This window comes from Nilaparvata lugens, chromosome 4 (genome assembly GCF_014356525.2).
Source record: "Nilaparvata lugens isolate BPH chromosome 4, ASM1435652v1, whole genome shotgun sequence".
Lineage (NCBI taxonomy): Eukaryota > Metazoa > Arthropoda > Insecta > Hemiptera > Delphacidae > Nilaparvata > Nilaparvata lugens.
Genome location: NC_052507.1, coordinates 7,321,211 through 7,345,989, shown reverse-complemented (window position 1 = coordinate 7,345,989; position 24,779 = coordinate 7,321,211). Strand labels below are relative to the sequence as shown.

Genomic DNA, 24,779 nt, shown 5'->3' with positions numbered 1-24,779 from the left:
TGTATCCTCATTCAACAAATTTAAATAAAAAAATTGAAAATCCGAAAAATCACATCACAATATTGCCAAGTAGAGTCCAGACCACGCAGGTTCCTAGTCTCAGCGGACCAGAGGAGGTATTGTATAGTGATGCAGTTTGATAATAAGTCACTGGAGACAGAGTTGGCTATTCAGAACTTGGTCACGTATCGGGGGCCGTGAATAGAGACCGAATAGATGTCCGATCGTCTATTGGCGGGCTGCGTTCTGACCGCACATTCCCAAGTGAGTTCCCAGAAAGTGAGGCAACGCCGGATCGCCGCATGCATTCATGGTTGTCTCGCTAGTTGGCTTGCATTCAACCGGCGCAAAGTTGAAAAAGTTCAACGCCAATGTATTTAGATTTTTCTCAAAAATTTTCATCATTCGTTTTTAATTTTATCTGCAATGGCATTACTGCATTTTTCTTGTTCTCCTCATGTAGGAAACGATCGTCATTATGTTGCAAGTAGAACAGTAGTGGAATATTGTTGATGACAGACGAATAACAAGATGAGAACGATGGACCAATCATGATACAGCGTTTTAAATAAGCCCGCTTACTCAACTTTAAGCTCCGCCCACTTGTATCTGATTTAATCGTCAACTTGACTCTACCTCACTACCGTATTTTGTTTAAATTTATTGTTCATCATATTTGATTTACTCTTTATTTGTGATTGTTTTTTAAATGGCGAAATAAATGATTTGATTTGATTTGATAGGTGGCAGGAGATAACAACCTGCTAACAGGTCTCCTGGTTATTATTCTTCTTCTCCGTCTTCTCCTCCCTCTTCTTCTTCTTCTTCTTTTTCTTTTTCTTCTTCTTCTTCTTCTTCTTCTTCTTCTTCTTCTTCTTCTTCTTCTTCTTCTTCTTCTTCTCCTTCCTCTTCTTCTTCTTCTTCTTCTTCTTCTTCTTCTTCTTCTTCTTCTCTCTTCTTCTTCTTCTTCTTCTTCTTCTAATCATACAATAACAAAGAAACAAAAATGATAACGGATAAATTATGAAAAAAATATATTTGGAGAGTTCTAATCATGAAAACTGTTAAGCTGTGTCTACTCACTGATAACGGTGAGGTTGACCCTAGAGTTTCGAGTGGGTGACCGCTTGAAGTCGACACGACACCTGTAGACGCCGCCATCTCTGTCCCTGAGGGCGTCTATGGCCAGCGCAGCCATAGGGAGCTCATCACTGTCGAAGTGAGCTCGGCTGCCAAAAGTGGACGCATCCGACCAGTGTTGAGACGCTCCAGAATCTGTGGTCTGTTGGCTCGAGTCGCCTCTCGCGTCCAAACTGCAAACGATTTCGAACTATATCAATCGAGTATTGATTATTGATTAAAAAGTCAAAAGTTGACTATTGAGCAATCCTGAGATATTATTGTAAATATTCTAAAAATGAAATACTGACCAATCTAAGAATTGAATGACAAACAACTAACAGTAATCCAATGAACATGATTGGAGTATAACAGTTTTAGTTTCTCAAAAGCCCATATCAACTTTTTGTTAATGAGATGAGATGATGAGATCATGAAACGCCTATTCCAACCTACAGGATTCGAACCCACGACCGCGCTAGCAGAGTGAAGATACAATGCTTTAGTCGTCTCGGTTATCCTGTCCGGCGTAATGCACTATTATTTTGGATTACGAAAAATTACGGTAAAGAAATTTGATTCAAGTGCCTATTCCAAAAAAATCAAACTGAATAAAGTTTTGAATTGTTCATTTCCAGCACGATCGATTCAAATAGTAATTGTCAACAAGCTCAACATTAGAGCTGGGTTGTCACACCACAGTGACAGTGATAGAATATAATTCCCATAAGTACAGATGGGATTATACATACTCGCTCTGCCAGACTGGATGGGAATTTGTATAATTATTTTCACTTCTTGTTGACCGAGCGAAGTGAGGTCTAAGATTCAAGTCGACGGTTTGGCATTTCTCTTAATGTTCAAATGTATAATGTTCAAATGTTGATAATATGTTTTTATGTTGCGCATTTACTGCGAAACGCGGTAATAGATTTTCATGAAATTTGACAGGTATGTTCCTTTTTGAATTGCGCGTCGACGTATATACAAGGTTTTTGGAAATTTTGCATTTCAAGGATAATATAAAAGATAAAAGAGCCTCCTTCATACGCCAATATTACCGTAAAAATCAGACTATAGAATTATTCATCATAAATCAGCTGTCTAGTGGACTATAATACTACCCGTTCAAAAACATCGAACATCTTGAAAATGTATCTTTCCATTAACGTTAGTAGACAGTTGACTATAATACTACCCGTTCAAAAACATCGAACATCTTGAAAATTGTATCTTTCCATCAACGTTGTAGACAGCTGCAGCCAGACCTGATAACAGCACTCACACTCACATTCCGGGACGACACGTCACGGTACGATATAGGACAGAAAGCTCTATGTTTATTTAGGATTTTTTCTAGACATTTTTAATTGATTAATTATTTATTAATTTTTGAGAAAACATAACAATAGGTCAATGTAACTAACTGAGCGCGAGGTCTACTGTTCACAGAACTACTAGTGTAGTTGAGAATTTGATATTGTGGTAATTATTCATATTGAATAAAAATAATAAGAAATAATTGCCAAAAACCACAGATTCATTGTTAGTTGGAAAGACCGGTTTCGGTTAAATTCAGTTTATCAGAGATTGACAATGGTGTAACAACCTAAACCGGTCTTTCTAACTATCAATAAATCTGTGGTTTTTGACAATTTCTAAGTCTTTCTATTTAATACAATAATAATAATAATAATATAGAGTGACCTGGCTGGCTCAGGTCTGGTGTCAGAGTTTTCAGGTCGCAACTGATCAATTTCAGGGCCTCTGACATGACCTAACGACTACTTTTTAGGCAGCCGGGACCGACGGCTTAACGTGTCCATCCGATACACGGAAGTGGCCCGAGATAAATATAATACAATAATTATTTTATCTATTCATATTCAGAGTATTCCCAGTTATTTAATAGTTAAACAATTAAATCGACTATTCATTGTGTAACTATTCCTATTCAGTTAGTATGAATTATTCCATTAGAACGTATAGGAATTATATTTTCACTGTTCACTGTCACTACTGTTGGGAATCCAGGGAATCCTGCTTCATCCAGATCAGACCAACATAATATAGCTATGGTGAATGTGATATTTTCTAGCTCAAAATTTAAGTATTTTTATTCTTTATTTTGTGAATTTATAGTTTGTTTCATGTTTTTAAGAAACTTTTATTATTAATCCATCCAAATTTAAAATTGTTTGTTTTATTCTAATTTATATTTTAGATTGTGATTTGGTGTAGAAATTTGAATGGACATAACCTATAATATTTGGACAATTTAAAACTAAATTAGGAAATTGAAGAAGTTTTAGGCAATAGTCTGTTTTTTCTTTTCCGATTCTTGTTTTTTATTTTTTTTTTTTTTTTGCTAACCTTATAGATAAATATTACGGGCTGTAAGTCGTTAACAATCTTGCACCCTTCCTGAACATTCAGGAACAAAATGCAGCCGTTTTCTCAAATTTAGTCGACAACTGGCACTAGAGATTAACCACCCAATGACAGCATTAATCAAATGGGAAGCATTTACGTTACCCTTAAGAAACGCTGACAGAGTATAGTGAATCCTACCATTGGCCAAGTAACGGGCTAATGTCAGTATTTATTAAATAGAAAGCATTCGTGTAACTCATCAGGAACTCTGACAGTATTGAGTGAATTCTACCATAGTAGAGATAATAAGGGGATTCTGGCGCCACCAGCAATGAGCAGCCTAATTTAACCTAACCTAACCGAACCTCCTCCTCCTCCACCTCCTCCTCCTCCTGGACCTAACCTAACCTATCCTCCTCCTCCTCCTCCTCCTCCTCCTCCTCCTCCTCCTCTTCCTGGACCTAACCTAACCAAACCTCCTGGAGGAGGAGGAGGAGGAGGAGGAGGTTAGGTTAGGTCCAGGAGGAGGAGGAGGTGGAGGAGGAGGAGGTGGAGGAGGAGGAGGAGGAGGAGGAGGAGGTTAGGTTAGGTTAGGTTGAATTAGGCTGCTCATTGCTGGTGGCGCCAGAATCCCCTTATTATCTCTACTTACCATAGGCCAAGTAACGGGCTAATGTCAGTATTGATCAAATGGGAAGCTTCAGTGTTACCTATCAGGAATTCTGACAGTATTGAGTGAATTCTACCATAGGCCAAGTAACGGGCTAATAATATTATCACATTGTGTACAAAAACTTAACAATTAACATGAGGAAAGGCACAACAGGCTCATGCCCAAAACTGTCCCATTTCCAATTTATACTTTACTAGCCGTCAGGCTCGCTTCGCTCGCCATATCCGTCTAGCCAGGGGGCTCCGCCCCCTGGACCCCCGACTGGATTGTCCAAGAATGAGATTAGCAGGCTCGCTTCGCTCGCCTGCATTTTTATCGTGTTAGGACAATCCAGTCGGGGGTCCAGACTAAACGTCTGGCTAAACGGATATGGCGAGCGAAGCGAGCCTGACGGCTAGTAATATAATATTCTCAGGATTGAAGTAGCAGTGCCCAATCAATTTTTTCGCGATAAATGTATTTAAATCTTCAACTTGGTGCCAACCTAACAAAGTCAACTCAACTTAATGCCAACCTGACAAAATTATTAATTTAGTTGCCAGTTAAAACTGTTTCGAAGAGGTACTCTATCTAGATTATAGTTCTATAGTAACATATGATATGGAAATTTCAATTCTAATTAAGAGATTGGGAGAAGTAAAATATACATGCTAAAAGACGAACTTTAAACCCTTAAAAACAACCCTTAGAGTTGAAATATTGCCAAAAGATTTCTTAGTGCGCCTCTAAAGGGCCAACTGAACATACCTACCAAATTTGAACATTTTTGTTCCGGTAGATTTTTAGTTATGCGAGTGAGTGAGTGAGTGAGTGAGTGCCATTTCGCTTTTATATATATAGATGTCCAAATCAAAATGTTCAATGTCAAATCTAATGTCAGTATTTATTAAATAGAAAGCATCCGTGTAACTCATCATGAACTCTGACAGAATCTGGTGAATTCTACCATAGGGCACGAATTGGGCTAATGTCAGTGTTTGTCTCATGGGAAGCAATAATGTTTTTGATGAAGAATACTGTCACTTTAAAGTGATTTTCATCATAGGCCACGTATCTGGCTAGTCTTTTATGAACAGATGCTGTTGACAGCTCTAGTGAGAGTCACTGTACTCTGTCATCATACTTAATAGAAAAACATGAATGCTTTCAATTCAAACAAGGCTGCCAGTATGAAGTGGATAACAGCAACAGCAGTAGTAGCATGAGAAGCATTTGGAGAAAGACTCGACCTATTTATCAATGCAGAGGATAGTGCGCGCCGAAATAGCGAAATGGCTTTTCACTGGGTTTCCACTTGTACTATTAATAACACCGTCTCTTTTGTGTGTATTTCTACTAGTATTTACTGTTTCGTATGTCACTGTGCTTGTTTGTACTTGTATTTCTCTCTCTCATTTGGTAGAGAGTTAGTGGGGAGGATATTTTTAATATTCTTTCCGAAGAATGGACATTGATATGTCCAAAGCTCCGCCAATTTATGTAGATGTATAACAATATAATTATCTATAAATATAAAGAAAATAAAAATCTCAGTATCTCAAACTGAGTTTTTATTTTCTTTATATTTATATTACAAGTAGCCCTATACAGAGAAAAAAAATAAAAACTATCTATAGTTATTATATTACAAATTTCTTTTTCATATGAAATACAGTTCAATAATTATTTCTTAGTCTATATTATGTGAATTCATCTATAATTTTGCTGTATTGTAAGCTTTTGTAGTATAAGCCAGTATATATTGTGATCTACATAAATAAAGTACTCAATCAATCAATCAATCATAATATGAGACTGTATATTATACAGTCTTGCGTGTTACTATTGTTTATTCCAAGTTTTATACGATTTCATGTATTCTATTTCTACGAGTATTTACTGTACCATGAGTCACTTGTAGATTTGTACTTGTACTTCTTTCTCTCAGTGTACAGTGTAACTGTAACTTACAGTGTAACTGTAAAGTACTTGTAAAGTACAGTGTAACTGTAACTTACAGCTGATGATGTGTGAGCACACACGAAAGCATGCTCATGTAAAAAATTAATTTTCAATTTTTATTTAATTAAAGTGGATTTTTGACAACGTTCCAAGTCTATTCAATTATATTCCTCTCTCTCATATACACTTCCATGTGTTACTTCTGTTTGCTCTAAGCTTTGTACTTGTTCATTTTAGAACATGCATCCTATCTACTGTCTCATGCCTCAGTGTGTAGATTTGTACTTACTTGTATTTCCCTCTCATATACACTCTCATGTCTTACTGTAGTTTATACTAAGCTTTGTAATTGCTTATACAAACTAGTGTATCCTATTTCTACTAGTATGTATTGTCTGAAATCGGTATTCAAATTTTAATTAAAGCTGTATCTACTCAATAAATTGAAAAATCACTGTCTTCAAAGTATCAGGGATCTATTCTAATCTAATCTATTCACTGTGTGTAACGATTTGCGTTTAATTAAAAACGCTCGTTTCCTACTCAGTGAGTATAGAATTTAAGATGATCTCTCCACTTTCTCTCTTTATATCCATAATCCTCTATATTCTACATCCTTATCCCTCACCAAGCCTCAATATCATCCCGCTTGTACCTTTCATATTTTCCACTTCCAATATAGAATACTTTCAGAATACCTTCCAATATAGCAAATTTGTTTATGATTTATTTACAAAGTATAAACAGGAAAATTATTGAACAATGAAGTGGAGAAAAATTCAATTTGAAATTTTCATGGAATCACTTCAATTGTATGGGCTACTTTATTGGAATTATTAAAACAATAACAAATCATGAAGTACCCTTTTATTTAAAACATTTTTGACTTTGAAACATTTCAACCAAATATTTTCGGCCTACTTTGAACATTTTCAATTTTGAATATAAATTTAAACTTGCTAGCCATTTCAAACTCGAAAATGGCCAAAGTAGGCCTAAACTAGTTTCAAAGTTTGTTTAAAAGTCTATGTTTTAAAGTTTCAAATGAATTGAATAAAAGGGTTTTTAACGTATTTAATAAAATAATGAAATTGAAAATTTCCATAATTTAACTCAATTTTGATTTGAATAAAATAATGAAATTGAAAATTTCCATAATTTAACTCAATTTTGATTTGTTTTGATTTGTTTCTTTTTCAAGTCATTCACAAATTTTGCAAGTCCAATTTATTCATTTATTTATTCAATAATACACTCTTTACTTAAATTCTCCATTTTCTGACCTCTTTTGTTATATTCTCATCCACTTTCTCTTTTTCTCTTAATCCTATCTCTATCCTATCACCTCTTCTATATATAATTATATTGTATCTATTCTCCTATCTATTCCATTAAAACATACATGAATGGAGAGGGAAAGAAACTTTATTCATAAAAAATACAAAATACAAAATCACTAGGAAATACTTCCAATTAGTAATACAATAATAATTGAAATATGCATACAAAATCATAGAAATGAAAAATAGCTTACATTTTACAAAAACATCAATATCATCCCGCTTGTACCATTCATATTTTCCACTTCCCTGTAAATTCTGCAGATTTAATTGATTCATATCAATTTAATATTTGTTATCAAAGAAGTGTTATATCTTGTTCATTATCACCAGTGTTTGTCATAGGTCAGACTCACATAGGTCAATGTGAGATGTATTAAATGAATTTAAAATATCAAATCTCTCTTTCTATCTATCTATTTATATCTATCTCAATCTCACACTCTTTTTCACTCAAGGGAAATCGATCAATAAAAAGGTCGGTTGATGAGCTCTACCTACAGATTTCATTCGTATGAACTGCTAAGTGGAGAGGGGCTTGTCTAGGCCAATGACTGACGTTCACCTCGATAGGTCACGGCCTCCACCAATAACAGAGCTCTGCCGTTTGTATGAATGAGTACTGCTGCTCTCTACTTTACTTTTCAGTTTACCATATTAATAATGGTGTGATAACCGAGACTGGTATCACGATTTTCAATAGATCTGTGGTTCGACAATGTCTAGTATTTTTATCCAGTATGAACTACCTCGTTATCACCTTCATAACTATCATAGCCACCTCTAATACAAGGCCGCGGCCTACGATATTGCAACGTCACAGTGTAGGCCTAGAATCTAATACATAATTGGTGAAAAAGATTTAAAAAAATACCAGCTGATCTTTTTCACCAATCATGAATTAGATTCTAGGCCTACACTGCGACGTTGCAATATCGTAGGCCGCGGCCTTGTATTAGAGGTGGCTATGCAACTACTCATAAAAGAAATATAGAATTTTTTTGAAGAAGGGGAGGAGAGAAATTTGAAATCGCAGTAGGTCTATAAAGAATTTTCTTTGGAGAGGACGGGTGAGTACTTTAAGGAGAAAAATGAGAGAAATATTTCCAAGTTTTCAATATGGGGTCAATCAAATTCATGGAGAATTGGAAACGACAAGCGTTAAAAAAGAAGAACGTTATATGAGAGGCTCTCACATGATGGACAGTCAGTAATAATATAAGTAATAGTTCAACAATATAAGGAAATGATGAAAATAGAAACAAACGAGAATAAAGTGGTGATACTTAGCAGGAAATAGATCAAGGTTTGGGGAAAAGAGAATTGTTTATGCGTCAGAGGTGCCAAATGAGTTGCGTGATATAGACTAAAAACCAAGAAAAGATCTCTAAAATATTATGGAAAACAAAAAAAAGTAATAGCCAGTTCCTTAATCCCCTGTTATCCTGGACAGAAGTTAAAGAGTTACTAATTTTCCTAAAATTTAGGGAAATTTCCATAAAATTAACAACTCTAGTTTGCTAATGTGATAATACTTCAGTTGATGTTGATGGCTCAATATGTACAATATTTTTTTCTTCAATATTTGCAATTATTAATACTGATGCGGAACTGAAAATAATTATTCCCTAAGTTTAATTTAATTTTATAATGTCAATTTTTGTAAATGTTACCATAGGCAAGAGCCTAGTAACAATTGTCAATAAATATCTTATCTTATCTTAAAATTGTATTGTTATTGTTATCTCTATAGCTATTAATCAAATAAAGGCTTATAATCAAACAGTGAGTAGTGAGTTTGTTTTTTCTGGCTCTAAATTTCGTTAATTTTACAATTAATGGTGATTTGAGAGTATCATTTTTGTTTTTATTCTGTTTTCAACCGTCTAAATTGAAAATTCTCAGTTCTCGTTTTTATGAGTGAAAATGGACTAAATTTTAGGAAAGTGAAACCATAACCCTATTTCGGACTTTTAAAATGTTATCTAAATTTAGGAGAGAAATAGTACAATGGGTATCCTTAATTTTTCCCTGCCGATCAGTGCTTCATTGTGAAGATTATAAATAAATAAATAAAACAGGATAGCTTGAACAAAAGGATATCATCATATCAATAGAACAAAAGGATATCATCATTCAATCATGATCAGAGAGGTTACAAATTGATCAATCAGAATATCAGTTCTCAGTATCATTTATGGAGTATCAACCACTATTATAGCTAATATTGACACTTCAACATTACCAATCTATAGGAACATTATAAGGAAGGTTCCAACGCAATGAACCAAGAGATAAATGATGCGTTCAAAACATTTCAACTTTCACAATACAAGCTAAATTCAGATAAGTGCGAACTCTGTTACAGAAAACAATATTTTCTCACATCCTGTATTGTGTTTCACAATAATTACACATAACAACAGAGAGAGGGAGACAGCATCTGAGAGTAAATAGATTATCAAACACATAACAACAGAGAAAGTAAATAGAGAAACAGAGTACAGAGTAAAGTAGGGTAACACAGAGTATGAAGGATGGAAATAATTATGACAGTTATGCGTTGAGTTGGTTAATTTTCAATTACAACTAGAGCAAACCATCAATCATAGAGCCGTAATATTGTTTCAGTTTGTGTCAAAGCAGGCAAATGTCTGTCAGATGTGTCAGTGACAAACAACGTTACCGCAAATTCACTCATGTTGAAGGGCTCAAAGTAGGCTAGGATGTAACATGATTTACGTACTTGAAGTGTGTCGAATAATCCGTTTCGTATGTTGTTCAATAGACAAAGTTGATAGCTTAATGATTACTTTCGAACAATTTATACAATTTTTTAGACCCTCATTTATAGGTAGGCTATATATTTTTTTCTTTCACTTTTTGTGTAGTTGAGAAGTTGATATTGTGGTAATTATTCATATTGAATGAAAAAGACCAAGAAATTGTCAAAAAACCACAGATTTATTGATACTTAGAAAGACCGGTCTCGGTTTATTACACCATTGTCAATCTCTGATAAACCTCATTTATTTATCTATCAACAGGAGAAGATAATCTCAATAATCAACAGAAGTTGAGCCTTAGTGTTTAACTAATTAGTGTTAGTGTAATATTTATTAGTTTAATCACAGAATTATAGGAGTTTTCTCTGGTTTAATAAATTAGTGTTTGACTAATTTATTCTACAGGCACAACCTACAGTTGCATACACATAATATACTTTACTCTGTACTGGCTAAATAGAATTCACATAATGGGTTCGCATCATTCTCAGAATGGTTGTTGATCAGTTCAACATCGGTTTGAAGCCTCTACGTTTGTTTCTGCTCACAGCACCACAATTACCAGTCTAGACCAGTGAGAAAAGAAATTTAATTCTATACTTAAGAATCCTATCCTATATTGAAAATTCCTTTCTATATCAAAAATTCTATTCTATATTAATAATTCTATTCTCTATTACAATCTATATTCACTGGTCTAGACGGCGCAATATTTGCAATAGTGCTGATGTAATTTCCTTGAAATGCACTCAGAAATCAGAAATAAACAAGCACCATCTATTAACTCTCTTATCTGTCTAATGATTCATCATATATCTTCTCTTTCTCTATCATAAGTAGAATAGCTAGTTGAAGTGAATAATACATTATAATAATACAATAATATTGTTTGCTCTACAAAATTCCATTTAGTAGTGGTAAAGCTTTTGGAAAACGTTACTCCTAATCTTGAAAATATTAATAGGAATAGAATGTTCAATTTTTATATTTTTCAAAAGTAAAGTTCCATTCAAATAATATTCTCTCCCTCTATAATGAGCCCTTTTTAATCTCCACACACTGTTACTGAACATGTAATTGAGGAGGAACAATTGGTTAAAAATGCATGAAACTGATGTTTGCCTTATTTTTGGATTGAATCTCCAAATACCAGGATTGGAAATCAGTCCCGGGATTGACATCCCTAGCTATGATGTAACATGATTTACGTACTTGACGTGTGTCGAATAATCCGTTCCGTGTGTTGTTCAATGGACAAAGTTGATAGCTTAATGGTCCACTATCGAAGAATTTATTTAATTTTTTAGACCCACATTTATTTATCTATTCACAGGAGAAGATAATTGATTTGAATATGATTTCAATCCGTGATTGGAACCTGAGAAATTTCGAATAACTTTTTGTGTAGTTGAGAAGTTGATATTGTAGTTATTATTCATTCATATGAAATAAAAATACTATAGTGAGGTCCACGTTATAATGACAGTGTAGGAGTGACAATACTATTGCTGTCCTTTTCTATCATACAACAAAACAGATAGCGCTATCTCTCTCTAGCTTTGCGATGTTGTCTGTTTTCCAGAATATTTTATTTTTACTTTTGACAGTGACTGTACAAAAGTAGACAAAGAATTCTCAGCCGCCATTTTTTCTTCATTCTATCAAAATACTTTAGCACACAAGTCGTATAATTGATTTTAAATGTATTTTTGAAACAATAAAATAATTTTCAGACATTACCGTATGAGAAACACAAATTTAAATACCTGAAATGACATTTTAAAAGTAGATAACTAACCATCCTAAACTTCATCCATGCTTCAATTAGCCTACACGTATAGGTTAGACCTAGTCGTACCGGTGTAAATAATATTGAAAGGTTATTTCAGAACTATTTCCATTGAAATTACTTATTTTCAATAGGATTTCTATTTTTCTCTTATTTTTAAAAGAAATTGGAATACCAAATAACCTAATTTCTGTTGTTTTGGAATTCAGATTGGTGTATCAGCTTTTTAAAATAGCCGCCATTTCAGGTTTGTCTAAAAATAAAATCTGATCTCAGTTATGTAAGAAATTTTTTGAATCAAATTATGAAAAAATATATATTCTTGATTGGTTTGAAATTAAATTGATCATCTTATCAAGGAAATTATAATTATTATTAGATCAAATTTAATGGGATGAATTGAGTACCAGCTGTGTACACTCAGTGGCAAAATGGAGAGACTTGGCAACTTTTTTCTCCTATCTTTCCTCACTGCCATTATAACGTGGACCTCACTATAGGAAATTGTCAGAAATCAACGATTTTATTGATAGTAAGAAAGACCGGTTTCGGTTGTTACACCATTGTCATAAACTGCTCTCTGTTTATCAGAGATTGTCAATGGTGTGACAACCGAAACCGGTCTTTCTAACTATTAATAAAATCTGTAGTTCTTGACAATATCTTAGTCTTTTTATCTAATTCAATTAAAATCTAATAAGCATCAATTTTGAATGAATCGACATATTTGCTGACTCATACACAAATAAAATGATACAATTCCTTACAATATAGCAATATTTTTTCTATAATTTACTAAGTATGAACAGGAAAATTATTGAAAATGAAGTAGAGAAAATATGAAATTTAGTCAATATTAAATTTTCATGAAATCACTTCAATTGTTTGTGCTACTTTATTGAAATTATTAAAATCATGGAGTACCCTTTCATTTAAAACATTGTGAACTTAATAACATTTAACAAAACTAGAATCGGCCTAGTTTGGCCATTTTCAAGTTTGAAATGGCTAGGAAGTTTGAATTTTCAATTTTAGGCCGAAACTAGTTGTTCGAGATGTTTTGAAGTTTAAAATGTTCTGAATTAAAGTTTGAAAATTCAAACTTGCTAGCCATTTCGAACTTGGAAATGGCTGAAGTAGGCCAAAACTAGTAGTTTGAAATGTTTTAAATAAAAGGGTACTTCATGTATTTAATTATTGAAAATTTCCATTATATAACTCAATTTTGATTTGTTTTGAGTTGTTTCTTTTCTAAGTCATCCACAGATTTTGTAAATCCAATTTAACCATTTATTTATTCAATCATACATTCTTTATTGAAATTCTCCATTTTCTGACCTCTTTTGTTATATTCTCATCCACTTACTCTTTCCCTCTTAATCCTTTCTCTATCCTATCACCTCTTCTATCTATAATTATATTGTATCTATTCTCCTATCTATTCCATTATAACAAACATAAATAGAGAGAGAAAGAAACTTTATTTAAAAAAAATACAAAATACAAAATCACTAGAAAATACTTCCAATTAGTAATACAATAATAATTGGAATATGCATACAAAATCATAAAAATGGAGAATACATTATGCGAAAGAAAACACTGCTTGCAAATGACCTTGATATCAAGGTCACGTCCGCATTACAGGAGTATCATTAAACAGGAAAAGTTATTTAAAGTAAGCATAAGTGATAAAACTGGTGAAAATAGAGAAAACAAGGTTTTACAATCTAAAATCCGGTTTAGCACTAACAGAAACACAAAAAACTATTTGTGTAGTTGAGAAGTTGATATTGTGGTAACTATTCATATTGAATGAAAAATACCAAGAAATTGTCAAAAAACCACAGATTGATTGATACTTAGAAAGACCGGTTTCGGTTATTACACCATTGTCAATCTCCGATAAACTCGTTTATCAGAACTCGTTAACTTGTTGATCAGAGATTGACAATGGTGTAATAACCGAAACCGGTCTTTCTAAGTATCAATCAATCTGTGGTTTTTTGACAATTTCTTAATATTTTTCATTCAACAAAAAACTATCCTCAATATCAAATACAAAATCACTGATATAAGTGAGGTACGGTTTGTCAGGTCAAAAATCCAGTGGTTATGATAGTATGTCATTTTTATGTAAATATATCCATGTGAAGTCGACAAATCGACATCCAAACAACATACACGGAATCCAGCATCTTTGCTGGACTCCGAATAATTCTGAGTGAACTCTAATCTAATCTATCAACTATCTCTCTCTCACCCCTTCTCAAACCCTCTCTCTCACTCTCACACTCACACACTCACTGAATCGACATACGCCTGAATGCTAATTAATTATGTAGCTAGCAGTCACTCAGACATAGAGCATCGAAGACTGTTAATTAAATCAGCCATTCAGGACTCAGCTAGCTTCCGTCGCCGCTCAATGAACAATGATTGTGTACAGCCATTTCTCCACTGGCAATTACGTATATGACTCCGAAACTCAGATCATCTCAATCTGTCAGGATTCCTCATTTACAACATCAACACCTCCCACCCATCCAATGGTGACAGTTGAAAGTGAGACATGCATGCATGAATCAGACAAAAACGTTATGTTTGTTGTTGTCATAACTGACTGATTTTGACACATCATTTGAAAGCTGAGTGGATTGCACCGTTTTGAGTTATTGTGTGTGTGGGAAGTCGGATGTGTTAATAGGATTGGCTTTGATTGGAGTGATCTATCTAAAAACTTGTCCGCTTCTGTAAATATCCCTGTCTAAACGTATATCTGAACGCTCGTAACACTTCTTTGTGACATTGGGATGCATTTTAGGAAATTGTTTTTGATGAAGATGTCGACTGTATTCATTTTCCTCTCTATAAACTTGATCACTCACTTCTGTAAATATCCCTGTCTAGACACATAGTTGAACGCTCATCACATTTCTATTCCTACAGTTACCTTGAAAAGTGGCCATTCCTGCACTGTAGAGAACGCAAAGAATCACTTTTCCGCTCTAGTGCGCAAAGCATTACTTGGCGTACTTTTAATACTTTGCGTATTATCTTGCAGCCATCCCAATCAGCTGTTGACATTGTTGGCGTGTATTTTGAATGCAAATTTGTTCTATCTATATTTTTTCTGATTCTCAAATAAAAAAAGAGAACTCATTGAATTATACATTTTGAATATTATTAATTATTCATTATCTCAAATAATATTTTTGTTCATTCATAGATTGATTGGTTGAAAAATCATTTAGAAAGTGAGATTTACTCAAAATAATTCAAATTTTCAAATTAATTGAATTAATTCAATTTTCAATTTTAATGAATTATTAATTATTGAACGATTATTAATTTTCAATAGGATTATCACGTTTAAAATAAATTAAAGTTGTTATTAATAACAAAATTATACAGACAAACATTTGATGGATTTCAGCCATCATTTTACCCATAATCAACCACTTCTCATATTCAATGGTATCTGTACGAAAAATTTAATGTGGAATACGTGCGCAAAGTTCCCCTGCTGCACTCAAGAAGCCATTCCGCCCTCGCTTACGGCTCGTGCGTAAACGTTTCTTTTGGTGCTGCAAACTAGTTGAACAAATAACTATTGTGACATTGGGATGCATTTTGGGAAATAGAACTGCTAAAAATTGTTTTGATAAAGATTTTTACTGTACCATAGAGAACAATAGCGTAAGTAGATATACCATGGTAAAGTGCGTTTATTTCATAGCGTTTACTCTCAACTCGATTTATTTCAACTCGAATTGATCTGATTACAAATCATATGAATATGATCGGGATAGGAAAACAGGCATAGCTCAAAACTCTGTTCACAAATTTTGATAAATAATAAAATGTCCGAAAAAATGGGTTTTTTTTAAATAAAAAAAATCTTGGTTTGAAAAACAAATATACAAACTTCAGGATTCTCTGGACTTGACTTCACAGCTCTCTATAACTATATCAGTAGATCAATATGCAATAGTATCATAGAGAAACAATAGCGTAAGTAGATATCCCATGGTATAGGGCGTTTATGTCGCAACTTTTACTGTTATCTCAAGTCGATTACTATAGATTATTGTCGATTTTTACTGTTCTGTTGGGGTGAGAGTGTATGAACGGCACAATGTGAGAGACTACGAGCGACACACAGCTTCACGGGAAAGAACTACGTGGACTATCGGCTTGAGATAACAGTAAAAGTTGCGACATAAACGCCCTATACCATGGGATATCTACTTACGCTATTGTTTCTCTATGACTGTACTCATCCATTCCTATAAAACAATGGTAATCTTTCCACTAGTAAACTGGAATCAGGAGAACTCTGGTTCCTACAGAAATTTTCACCCATTCTCTGCCAATGTGTGAAGACTCCCATAAGAACTATGTTCACCTATTTTCTACCCTTGTGTGAACATTCCCATAAGACTTAATGGTGTTATTTTTACCTGTAAACTGGGATCAGTGGAACTCTGACCCCCACTCCATCCTTGTGGCCTTCCTTGTACCAGAGAACCAGATGGACTTTATCACCAGGCAACTTGGTTGACAGGTCGCAAGGCAACCTGGCAACACTGCCAGCAACTCCAGTTGCCTCCACAATCGGAACTGCAACAGAGAAACATAGATTCCTATTATTAGAATGAAAAAAAAATTAATATTCCTATTTAATGAAAAGGCAGAGTTGCTGTAGTAAAATAGTAAATAGAGAGTAAACCGTGAGTTTATCCACAGAGAAGAAAGTAGATATTTTCTATATTCTTTATCTATTCCTTCTACCTTGTGGTTTATCAGAGATTGACAATGGTGTAACAACCGAAACCAGTCTTTGTAACTATCAATAAATCTGTGGTTTTTGACAATTCCTTAGTATTTTCATTTAATATGAATAATTACTACAATATCAACTTTTCAACTACATAGAAAGTAATATTAATAAATTTGAACACGTTCTCAGCACGAAAGAACAGCCTTATTATTCTAAATAACTTGTTGATTCACTCCATTCACTTTGAGTACAGCTTTTGAACACTAAGTATGTTCATGTTTTATCATCTTCAGAAGACAAGTATGAACTCAATTGGATCGAATAGTCTACATAACTCCATGACGCTCTCAAGTCAGTGTAAACTATGATACTGTACAAAACACATTCTAATTTCCCTCAAGTTAAGAACTTACAATCCTAATTTGAAGTACCTTCTACAGAAATAAGCATAAACTTTTTTCAAATCACTTTGTAGCTTCATAAATAATTGCTTGTGAGTTCCTTATCTACATCGCCCAGATTGATCCAATCTTGAACGTCTTCAATTGTTCTACAGTGAAATTCAAGCGATGTGGTAGAGGAGTTTATTTTTATCATTTGAAAACGTTACAAATCAACCTGTGACAAGAATCGGATGAATCAACTCTATCCACTCCAAGCATTGATAAGATTCATAGTCAAGTACCTCTCAAATATGAGAAAATAGGAAAGTTGCAAACGCTCCCTTATGCATCAGATAATGGTCAGTGATAGCACGGAAATAAAACTAGCTTGAAGAAAAATGAATTTGGAAGTATCTCCAAAGTTGAAAATTCTTGCAAACTGAGACCAAAAATGAGTTGAAGGGTTAAGGATGAATGGAGAGGGTGGTATTCAAGTAAGAGGCTAGGGAGAGAGCATGACAATACGAGAGATTTGAGAGTCATATGGAAATGAGACTGAGGATGAGGATTCAGTTGAGGAAGATATCAATAAGAGAAATGATATTGATGAGAATGAAACGGAAGCTGAAGAGAAGATAAGGATACAAATGAGTTTAGAAAAATGTATGAATTATTGTATTGAGTCATTATCAAGCAAGTTGTCTCATTGCGATAAATATTCTGGTGCGTACAGATAGATATACGCGTATCGAACACGCTCCGCACTCGCTCCGATCATGAACGTCACACGAGATTTTACGCAAGGGATCTCTAGAGGTTTGAAATATGTTCGAAGGATGATCGCGCGCTTGTCGTATTGTTGACTTCGCTACAACCTAACCTCACAAATATGTGAAACGTTCAATCCAGCTGATCGGGTGACAAAACTAGATAAAATATTCTGACCAGGGGATTGCTGGGTAGCATAATAATGCATTATGTTCATTTATTATGTTCATGTAATAGATTGATGATAATTATTATGTTTGTTGCATTTATGTTGATGTTTTATTACAAAAAAGGCTATGTCTGTCAGTGTTTTGAAAGGTGAAAGGCGTGGTTGGATGTTTGGCTTCATTCTTGTGAATTCTAATATGCTAGTACCTATTATTAGAAATGTTTTTATGATTTTACATTTTAATGATTGACTCATCAATTATTACTCTTGATAATTGTATATGCTAACTCAGAGAATGAGAATGAATTCAAAGTTAGAGAGAAGATACAAATTTAATGATGCAGGAAAAATTAAGAGACAATAAGAAGTATTTAAGAAGAGAGATATATTTCAAGTGGAACATGCCTATGTAAATGATGGAAACCATAAAAATTCCGGTGAAATACAAGATGAGGAATTGAATGGATTGACAATGATTTCGAAAAAAGAGAGAGGATAAGGATATGAGAGTGATAAAGATAAAAAGTTATAGTGAATAGAGATAAAAAGAGAGACGCTGACGATGAAGAACAGAATAAGTTGACAATGATTTCAAACAGAGACAGAGAACAAGGGTACGAGGATGATAAAAAGAAAGACGATTGACTAGGGTTGATCAGACAGGAAATCGTATTTGCATCCCCAGGCGATTTAACACGGTGCAACGCGCCATGCTTCATTCATGACTATGCAGTCACCGATGTCTCTGGTATGTTATTCTCATAGAACCAATCCCACAGGAATACTATTGCTTCTCAATCCAAACTAACAGCATTCTTTATAAATACAACCACATGCTCCCCGTTGAACCTGTGCTGACGTTCTGTGGTGAACTCCACTACAACGGTATAGGGTAGAAGTCAGTGAGGCTCGCAAATCTAATGTTGTACTTGGTCGCAGATTTGTAAATTATGGCTTCTATGTACGATTGAAAAGTTTCGATCTTATGCATTATTGATTTTTAGAAGGAAGACTTCAAGTTTCAAAGGTTAGTACGGCAGTAGATAGATGTAGACTAACCAAGTAAGTGTTTTATTGGTACTGGTATAATCTAACCAATTTATTCTATTATTCTCTTCTCTTCTAGACTTTCTAACGAGTACACATTTTTTGTATATGATTGAAAATTTTCGATCTTTTGCATTATTGATTTTTAGAAGAAAGACTTCAAGTTTCAGAGGTTCGTACGGCAGTAGATAGATGTAGACTAACCAAGTATGTGTTCTATTGGTACTGGTATAATCTAACCAATTTATTCTATTATTCTCTTCTCTTCTAGACTTTGTAAGGAGTACACATTTTTTATTTATAATTGAAAATTTTCGATCTGTAGAAGGATGCATTATTGATTTCTAGAAGGGAGTCTTCAAGTTTCTGAGGTCAGTACGATAGTAGATAGATTGACGTGAACTAACCAAGTATGTGTCTTATTGGTACTGGTATAATCTAAACAATTTATCATATTATTCTCTTATCTTCGACTTTCTAACTAGTACACATTTTTATATACGATTGAAAGTTTTCGATCTTTTGCATTATTGATTTCTAGAAGGAAGTCTACAAGTTTCAGAGGTTCCAGAGGCACTAGATAGACTAACCAAGTATATGTCCTATTGGTACTGGCTTAAGTAATTGAAAATGAAAATAATAATAATATCGAGTGACCTGGCTGGCTCAGGTCTGGTGTCAGAGTTTTCAGGTCGCAACTGATCAATTTCAGGGCCTCTGACATGACCTAACGATTGCTTCTTAGGCAGCCGGGACCGACGGCTTAACGTGTCCATCCGAAACACGGAAAATGAAAATGAAAATGTTTTATTGGCAAAAATATAAAATTACAACATCTTAGAAATACATAATAAAAGCAATACAAATTTTATATCATGTGAAAATACTATTATACAAAATAAAATGCAATGCCAATTGAGTATTTGCATCTCGAGGTGCTATACCTGTTTCATATGGTGATATAAAATTGATTACAAAACTAGCGCTAAAATGTAGCTACTAAGGCCGACAGTCGCATATGACACATATTACATAACAGTATCGATGATTTATCAATTTTAGCTTCGTAGTATATTGTTCAATATTATGGTATACAAATACAAGTCAACATGAGAAGACTTCTTCTTCTTTAGGTGCCGTCTCCGTTTCGAAGGTTGGCAATCATCAAGGCGATTTTTACTTTTGAGACCGCAGATCGAAATAGGTCATTATTGCTGCATCCAAACCAATCCCGAAGGTTCTTCAGCCATGAGTTTCGTCTCCTTCCTACGGATCTCTTTCCTTGGACTTTCCCCTGCATAATAACTTGAAGTAATTGATATTTTTCTCCTCTCATAACATGTACCATGTATAGCAGTTTTCTTCTCTTAATTGTCATAATTACTTCTTATGAGAAGACTATTCTATAATTCTCTTCTCTTCTCTTCTCTTCTATAATTTCTAACGAGTATACATTTATTGTGAAGTTATACTTTTCTTTACTCTTGTAAAGTCTCTTAAACCACGGTGTACAATTTTTGAGGTACAATTTTTATACAGTTTTTCATGGTACACAATTTAAAACTCTTGTAAAGTCTTTTAGACCACGGTATACAATTCTTGAGAGCTCTTATATACCGGGAACTATATAACATTTTAAACTTTTGAATGTTCTAATTTTCGGAATAAATTTTTTTGTGTTGTGCACATAATATACAATAGTACAGTAGGCCTGGTGCTTCAAGCCGTGTCCACACTGAACAAATGTTCGACAATTTCGACATACATGTTCGGCAAACATATTTGTTGAGGAGCTCAAGGACAAACATTTTTCAGAGTATGGACAATCAGTAATTTTCAGTAATGACAGCTGTAAAACCGCTGTAAAACACGAAACTTGTTCTCCCCACTTACAAATATTTTGTTTGGTGTCGCGTCCAGACTGGCCACAGGCAAACATTGTTTGTCAAACATGATAAAATTTGCCCAAACTATTTCAACAAACATGTTTGTCGAACATTTTTCCAGTGTGGACACGGCTTTAGACGGATTCCAAGTTCCATTAGTACGTCAAAAGCAGAGACATATAGATTATATTGAACAAAAAGACTATTGACAACCGCAAAGAAATAGTCCGAATGAAATTGGGACGACTAGTACATCCTCAACCCCCTCCATCACCCATAAACGTTGCCAATTCGTGAGGTGAGTTACAAAAATATCAATCTATTTTCATGTATAATCAGCTGTGAACAACGTTGATGAATCATTATTTGGCTACATTGCACGCATCTGATCCAATTTCCATAGGACTATTTTCATGTGGTTGAAATAGATATTGTCAAGACACAGGTTCGTTAACAATCAAGATACATGTCTCCTTTGTTACACAATTATCTATCTCTAGTGAACTAGAAATGATCAAATGAAGTAGAAAGAAAGAAAGGAAATAACTCTATTTACATGACAATATTATAGCAGTATTGATATTAAATGTATATAATACGTAGTAGACAAAACAATAAATAAATTTTAAGTATCTTTTGATGATATCAATATGTGTTCTTAGTTGATTTAGCTTTGCATTTTCTGCCGTCAGCCGAAGTTGAGAGAGAAAAAATAGCAATAACTAGAAATGAAGTAAAGAGCAGGAATATTAATTATCCCATCTAAACGGCCGAGCACCGTTATTGGTCGAAGCCGTCACCTATCAAGCTGAACGTCTGCCATTGGCCTGGACAAGCCCCTCCCCAATTAGCGGTTCATACAAACATTACAAAATGGCGATTCAAACAGCAGCCACAGCAATGAATGATTATCAAATAGTAACATGTTACAAAATGAATAATGATAGTATACGAAATCTAAAGAGGAATGTTACAAGAGCATGCAAAAGTAATGGAATAAGAAAATACTTTAACAAATGACTAGCAAATTGAAACGAGATTGGTGGTCATTGTCAAATGAGGGTCAAAAAAGATAGACTGTGGTCATTGGTGGTGGAATTTCAGTCATTTGTTACTCTATCATGACTATCTAATATCTCTATTAATTATTTCATCATGAATTAATCCTATTATTAATTTTCCGGTAGTCGCGCCGTACTCAATCACACGAGTAGTTGCGTGTTGTATTTTGTACAACATTCAATTTTCAAGTGTTATGTACTCTGTTTACTGTCAAAACATATTAATTAATTGTATAATCACTTTTTCCATCTTCTTGGATTATTTTACGCCTATGAACATTTGGATGATTACCATTTCATAGCCCAATAAGGTAGGCCTACGGTACATCAAGCAAAGCCATCAATTCTGTGTTATTGGATCGTTTACAGTCCCCGTATACACTCTTTCGGTATCTAATGCACAGTGCGACTTATGCACTGTCGCGACTAAATGGCACCTAAAAACTGAACCATCGCTCGGTTGATACTGCAACTCAGTGGAGTGATGGGGGGGAAGTTTTGGAATGCATTGGTGACTCATTCACTGACACCACCCCATTCAATAGTTTGGTACAGCAAAAAAACTGGCACTGTTGTACTTTTTACAACAGCGCGACTGCCGGAAGGTTAATAGAGTTATTGATAGTTCTAGTCAAATGATGTCTGTGAATAATTCACAGTATTCAAATATTTTTTTTAGAAAAAGAATGAATAAAATGAATCTATTCACTATAACAAGTAGTAATAATGAGTCAAAAAATTTGAGTTATTCTTTTTTTTACTCAGGTTATACTAGATAGTACTATCCAATTACTAGCAAGTACTATTATTGAAAGCGTCACATCCAATTTCCATATCAATTGAAAATAACTCCCCTAACATAAAGAGTACTATGTGAAACAAAAACGTTGAGAGGAGTACTTGAAAAAAAACAAGTTATCAAATTCAAAAATTCTAGTTTATTTATTTCTGGACTGAAAAGTGGACTAAATTTTAATTTAAATTTTAATTTAAATTTTAATTTAAATTTTAATTTTTATAGTGGACTATAATTTTTATTGATTCATAACTCTACCTTCATTGTATTCATTCCATCATCATCATCACCAAGACTTAAATACTTCTAGTAGGGATGGGTATCGATACATCGATGTTTACTGTTCGATGTTTTTCACTTATCGATGGTTTTACCTAGACATCGGTCATCCAATGTTTTTCGCAACTAAAATGAATTTTTCGTTTAGGCTCGCTGTATTTTTATGTGAGACTGTTGGATACTCTTGAAGATCTACATAACTTCTGTAGCTCTTGTCAAGGTTAGATACTTATTTAGAATTAAATAGGAGGTCGGACTCTTCGTTTCTTAGAAAGAAACAGTTTTTCCTTATTACAAGTGCTTTCCTCAACATACGTTTAACACCAATTAATCTAGCTCTGGAATAGAGGTCCTCGTATTGTAAAGAGTGTAGATATCCATATAGAAAAACTTCAATCACTTCCATTACCTAAATAAAACTATCAGGTATTTGAATCAGGTATAAAATATCAGGTAATGAATACGATATGAGTAACAATGATTGCTAAAATTAGCTTAGGATGATATTCCAGACAGAATCTTCAAGGATATCCCAAGAGGTTTCTTACTTATCTATGAAGATGGCAAATCTTGTAAACTACCTATAATAGAGTTGATGTATCTTTCTAGTCACAACGTGACTTCAATTATTCGAAAGACTGTTACTTGAATACCACAAGTCCAAAATTGCTGTAATTCCAGTTAGTAACTGTTAAAATATTGGAACAATAGCTCCAGATAAAATTTTAGTCACTTTAGGAATTGTTTTGTACTATTAGGTATTTCGAGATTATGAAAAAATATACCAATGAATCAATCAACTACCAAAATAATTGAGTTATATCTATACAAAATAATAAACTAATACTCTGTAAGCTTATTAACAGAAGTGTTGTGGGTTCAATCAAATTGATTTCGCCCCGTTTTATCATTTTTATCAAGAATAAGTGTAAAGTATCATATACTGTACATTGTATCATTTTCACTCTATTAATACTAATAAAAATCTATTCATTCATCGTTTCTGATGCTTTCGAGTATTTATTTGTTCAAAATTATTTAATTTTGAAGATAAAAATTCCCAAGTGAAAAAAGATGGTAGCTATAAGGATAACCGCTGAGTTTTGGACACTTCAAATACGAAATTATTTTGTAGTCTCCTATCATCCAGGAAAAATACCCTAGAATGTTCGACACTTCTTCTGAAATACTCTGTATAATAGTCTTCGTAGTATCATCCGTAAATGTACGGCGATGCGTCGATGTTTAAAACATCGATGTTTACTGTTCGATGTTTTTCACTTATCGATGTTAAGGTGAAAAAAACATCGATGTTCAAAACATCGATGTTTTGTCTTTCGATACCCATCCCTAACTTCTAGAGAGTCGCCTTTGTGAAATAATAATTAATGAATAAATAGAAGTACTGCTAGTAGTACTTGAGCATTAATCCAAGTACTAGTTATTAAGTCTAGACTCCTCTGGATATTCTAATTCCTGAATCAATTTTTGAGAAACTTCTCAACAAACGGCAACTGATTTACAACACGCCAATATCAATATTCCACTTTGTTTCAAATTAGCTCTACTCATGGAAGCTTATTATT

The 24,779-nt window shown here is 33.8% G+C and overlaps 1 protein-coding gene across 1 annotated transcript in view; it reads right to left on the bottom strand.

Moving 5' to 3' along the window:
- The window catches only part of LOC120350798 (hemicentin-2-like), a 228,886-nt gene that overhangs the window by 166,318 nt on the left and 37,789 nt on the right, over nucleotides 1-24,779 (bottom strand). Inside the window, exons 2-3 of the mRNA XM_039425661.1 lie at nucleotides 16,485-16,644; nucleotides 1,084-1,313 (exon numbers count right to left, since the gene is read on the bottom strand). Coding sequence (XP_039281595.1) covers nucleotides 1,084-1,313; nucleotides 16,485-16,644 — 390 coding nt within the window. The remainder of the gene's footprint in view (nucleotides 1-1,083; nucleotides 1,314-16,484; nucleotides 16,645-24,779) is intronic.